Source organism: Helobdella robusta, assembly GCF_000326865.2.
Source record: "Helobdella robusta unplaced genomic scaffold HELROscaffold_28, whole genome shotgun sequence".
In the NCBI taxonomy this organism is placed as follows: domain Eukaryota; kingdom Metazoa; phylum Annelida; class Clitellata; order Rhynchobdellida; family Glossiphoniidae; genus Helobdella; species Helobdella robusta.
In genome coordinates this window covers 2277213-2282152 of record NW_008704435.1, presented here as the reverse complement: position 1 = coordinate 2282152, position 4940 = coordinate 2277213, and the positions used below count along the sequence as shown (strand labels likewise).

Sequence of the window (4940 nt, the reverse complement as noted above, 5' to 3'; positions counted from 1 at the left end):
GAATTTTTTCCTGGCTGGTTATCACAGTTCGTCCACGTTTCAGCATATTTTCTTCTTTATCCTTCACTCTTCCTTGTTGAAGTTGCTCTTGTTGAAGTTGTTGTTCTTGTTTTTGAGTTTGTTCGTTATATTGTTTGTGTTGTGGTTGTTGAATTTGTTGTTGTTGTCCTGGCTGGTCATCATATTTCATCAACTCATCCAGCATATCGTCTAACCAACAAGCATCTTCTTTTTTATCCTCGACTCTGTCTTGTTGAAGTTGTTGCTCTTGTTGAAGTTGATGTTGCACATGTTCGTTATGTTGTTTGTGTTGTGGCTGTTGAGCTTGTTGTTTGGCTGACGGGATATCATAATTTGTCAAATGGATATCATAAATCGTCAATGCTTCCGGTAAATCGTCGAACCACGAAAAGTTTTTTTCTTGTAGTTGTTGTAGTTGAAACTGTTCTTGCTGTTCTTGTTCATGGTGTTGTTCGTGTTGTGGTTGTTCGCTTGGCTGGAAACAATAATTTAATTCTTCCGGTAAATCTTTTATCCACGAAAAATCTTCTTTTTTGTCTTTCTCTCTGTTTTGTTGAAGTTGTTGTTGTTGTAGTTTTTGTTGTGCATGTTTGTTATGTTGTTCGTGTTGTGGCTGTTGAGTTTGTTGTTCTTCTTTAGCTGACTGAATATCATAATTCGTCAACGATTCCGAATTGTCGAACCACGAAAAATTTTCTACTTTAGCCTTCTCTTGTAGAAGTTGTTGTTGTAGTTGAAACTGTTGTTGCTGTTGTATATTTGCTTGTTTGTGTTGTGGTTGATGAGTTTGTTGCTGTTTTTGTGAATGTTGTTCTGGCAAATCGTCTAACCATGATTCAGGCTTCATCCTCTTGTTACCCGGTTTATGTTTCAATACGCCCTTGTTTCTGTTCTGTTGTTGATCTATTTCATTTTCTAATGATTTATCCGTCGTTTTGATGTTATTTTTATCGTTCTTTTCTTCATCCTCCTCATGGTTTTTGTTTGTTAAATAGATGTTTAAGACATTTTCCGCAAAGTTGTCTAAATCGACAAAATTTTCAATTGATTCTCCCGTTTTATTATGAACCTTTTCTTCTTCCTTTTTTCTTTCATTTTCTTTCTTTTTTCTTTCATCTTCTTCTTTTTTTCTTTCATTTTCTTCCTTTTTATTCTCCTCCTCTTCATTCTTTTTCTTAAAGGCAAGAAATATGTTCATAACATTGTCCGCAACATCGTTGAGGTCGAAATCACTTTCAAATAAATTTGCCATTGTTTATAAATTTTACACCAATTGATAGTTTGAAGAAGATTTCAAAACTAATTGATAGATAAATACGTTTGTTACTACCGTCTTATATAGGCAAACTTGATTCCATGCATACAGCAAAGTTGATTTGTAACACAGAACATTCACGTACAAAGTTAATTTATAACACTAAATTATTTTACGATAACATTCACTCTGAAATTTTTCGTGTTAGATTTTGTTTTTTATCTATGGTATTTTTAATTTCTTTACAAGTTAACTTTAATATCAATTGTAAAATAATGAGGCATAATTTTTAGTTCATAAAATTTTTTTAAAGCGTATTGAAGATTTCTACGAATATTCCAAACCACTAATTTTTGAAAAGTTTTACACGAAAGATTTATTTTGTTAGTTGCATCATATCGGCCGATCCTACAACATGCATTTAAATATAGTTGTTCTTTCTTTCAACAATTTATCAAACAATCGGCATTGAAAACTGACAATTTGATTTTACTGAAAGTTCATCTCGATTTCAACGTTTTAAATTATTGAATTAAAAAAACTTGAGTTGCTATTTCAAATTTTATGACCTCACCAATCCTGAACGAAATTCTTTCAAGAGTGTTTTTCCTTCACGAGCGTTCTTCTTTATTTTGAGGCTGCTTCCATCCAATTATTAAAAAAATTATTTAAAAATACTTTTAGTTTTTTCAGTTTCTTCATGATTGAACGAAACTTTTGAGCCAGGTTCTTGTCCAGTCCGACGGCGCACCTTCAGGTGTGTCAACCTGACATATACCGTGTGTCGATATTAAATAGTGCACATCCGTAAAAATCAGATCTGGCAACTCTCCTAACACTTTCAATGAATTCTTGCCTAAATATACTTTATAAAATATGAATGTTATTAAATTATACTTTGGCGAGTAAACTTTTAAAATTTAAATTCTTCTTATTATTTTACTAAAAACAGAAAATCAATCGATCAATCAATCACTCTTCGTTTTGCGTCCAGAGACCCGGTTTTCCGAGGTAGGACGTTGTTTTCTTTGCCATCAAATTTTTACGCCAAATTTCATTTAAATTTCGAGCTTTCATGTCTTGCTCGATTGTTTGCGATCAGGACTTCTTTGGACGGCTTTTGGGACGTGTGCCAGGTACTTCAACATCTGCAAGAGAAGTTATGGTACTGTTTCCACTTCGTTTGACATGACCAAACCACCGCAGACGGTGTTGCCGGCATTCGTCCTTTATATCATCTAAACCAGCACGACGCATGATTTCGGTAGATTTGATGTGGTCCTTCAGACTAATTCGTTGTATCCATCGGAGCATTTTCATGTCGGTTCGTTGAAGTTGTTGTTCCAGTGTGGTTGTCATTGGCCATTTTTCTGCACCATATAACAACACCGGACGTATCACATATTTATAAATCTTGATCGTAGTGGTAGTGGGATGTCGCGCCGCATCAATACAGAGGCAAGAAGATGCCATTTATTCCAGGCTGCACGTATGCGTGCTCGAACGGCAGCTTCAGCTCTTCCAGAACATCCCCTAGATATTGAAACGATGTGACTTTCTCTACCTTATTGGCTTCAAAAACAGTGCTATTTCAAATTTGTTGTTGTGGATTGATGCAAGCAGGACAAACAAAATTGGACACTTTAGATAAAAACAGAAACAAGTTTTATATCACGTTATATATTAAATGTAGAATGTACGTTGAGTTTCGAAGAAACCAAAGATCACTTATGCTGTCCGAAGCACGAATGGTGCATTTGCAGTTAAAAAAACAAAGATGAGCATACATTTTTTTATTTAAAAACAGATTGAATAAAAAGTGATATTATAACAAGAGATTTTTAGAAAAATTTGCAAAAATTGCAAAATTAAATGCAATTAAATAATTAAAAATTTAATAATTTATAAAATTAATATGTTCATATACAACTTAGATAAATATATTTTCAAGGGAGGCAGTGGTAGTCCGTACATGTGCAGGACCGCAACTGAATTTAGACCCAGGTGGGCATTACAAGCTTCGTAGTGCCGTTGGATTTTGACAAAAGTTACACCAACAGCATCTTTACCAGGGTTTAGGCTTTCATTCAGTTCATACATGACACCGAGAGTTATAAATTAAAATAAAAAGTTCTCTTTAAAAACTCCTGGTTACTCACAAAAGATTTCTAAGGTAGGACACAGCCAATAATAAATAGTGCACACCCGTAACACGGTAAATCAGGCATCACATTCAAAGAAAATATTTTACTATTATTATGATAAACTGTTGCATAATATAGAGTGCTCGCAAACTTTACATTTTCTTCAATGTCAGACCACTTGCATTTCGAAATTCGAATGTTATTAAATTATACTTTTAAACTTTTAAAATTCAAGTTATTATTATTATTTGACCAAAACAATTTACGATTAAATTGTTCGTAATAAATACGGACTAAAATAAAATTTGTAACACTTAACAGTCAGACATGACAGTAGGAAGTATGAGTATTTAGTAAAGACCAGTTTGTTTTAATTCATTTATATTAATAATAATCTATAATAGGATAAACAATGCAATTTATTCAATGGTAAAATCAAAGAATTTACATAAATATCAACAAAAATATTTAATATTAAATGCCGACGATTTCAGTTCAATATTTGAAATTGTTGTAGATGTTGTCAGTTCTGTTGAAATCGTAGCCATAGCTGCTGTTGTAGTTGTTGATGTAGTAGTTCATGCTATTGTTAATGTTGTTGCTCTGTTGTTGGTTAGTATGAGGTATGTTGTATGTGTGTTGCAAAAGTTGCTGTTTCTGAAACTGCTGTTGCGGAAGCTGCTGTTGCTGAAGCTGTTGGTATTGTTGTGACTGTGAATATATGTTTTGCTGTGACTGTTGCTGATGTGTTGGTTGCTGAGGCTGCTGTTGGTATTGTTGTGGCTGTGAAAATATGTTTTGCAGTGATTGTTGCTGATACATGTTTTGTGTTGGTTGCTGAAGCGGCTGTGGGAATTGCTGTGTTGGCTGGTATTGTTTTGGCTGTGAATATATGTTTTGCAGTGATTGTTGCTGGTACATGTTGTGGGTTGGTTGCTGAAGCTGCTGAAATTGTTGTTGCTGAAGCTGCAGATATTGCTGCAGAAATTGCTGTCGCTGAGGCTGCTGAAATTGATGTTGCTGATGCTGCTGAAAGTGCTGTTGCGGAAATTGTCGTTGCAAAAGTTGCTGTTGCTGCTGTGGTTGAAGCTGCAGAAGTTGCTGGTGCTGAAATTTTTGTTGCGGAAGTAGCTGTTGCTGATGTGGTTGAAGCTGCAGAAGTTGCTGGTGCTGAAATTGCTGTTGCGGAAGTTGCTGTTGCTGCTGTGGTTGAAGCTGCAGAAGTTGCTGGTGCTGAAATTGCTGTTGATATTGTGTAAATTGCTGTGAATTTGTAAAAATTTTGCTGCTTATAAAGTTGTGTGTGGTTTGAGGCTGTGATGGTTGCTGATAAATGTCTTGGGCTGGTTGTTGTGCTGGCAGAAGATTGTTTTCTGTGTTTATTATCGGTTGCTTGGCATTGAAACTTTGTTTTTTTCGCTTCAAAGTTTGAATGTTTTTCCTGCTTGGAGTTTCTTGTTGTGATGTTTCCATGTTTTGGATTGGTTGTTGGTGTTGTCGTTGTTGAAGATTGAGTGTTA

At 34.8% G+C, this 4940-nt stretch overlaps 2 protein-coding genes across 2 annotated transcripts in view; both read right to left on the bottom strand.

Annotated features, from left to right (window-relative positions):
- HELRODRAFT_174117 (hypothetical protein) overlaps nt 1-1273 on the bottom strand; it is a gene marked incomplete at both ends in the record, with an annotated part of 5821 nt that extends 4548 nt beyond the window's left edge. The window contains one exon of the mRNA XM_009020663.1: nt 216-1273. Coding sequence (XP_009018911.1) covers nt 216-1273 — 1058 coding nt within the window. The remainder of the gene's footprint in view (nt 1-215) is intronic.
- Nucleotides 1274-3915: 2642 nt separating this feature from the next.
- Nucleotides 3916-4893, bottom strand: HELRODRAFT_174116 (hypothetical protein; the record flags this gene model as incomplete). Its single annotated transcript, XM_009020662.1, has 1 exon — nt 3916-4893. One exon carries the CDS (start codon nt 4891-4893, stop codon nt 3916-3918), a length of 978 nt encoding a protein of 325 aa, XP_009018910.1.
- Nucleotides 4894-4940: the final 47 nt, after the last annotated feature.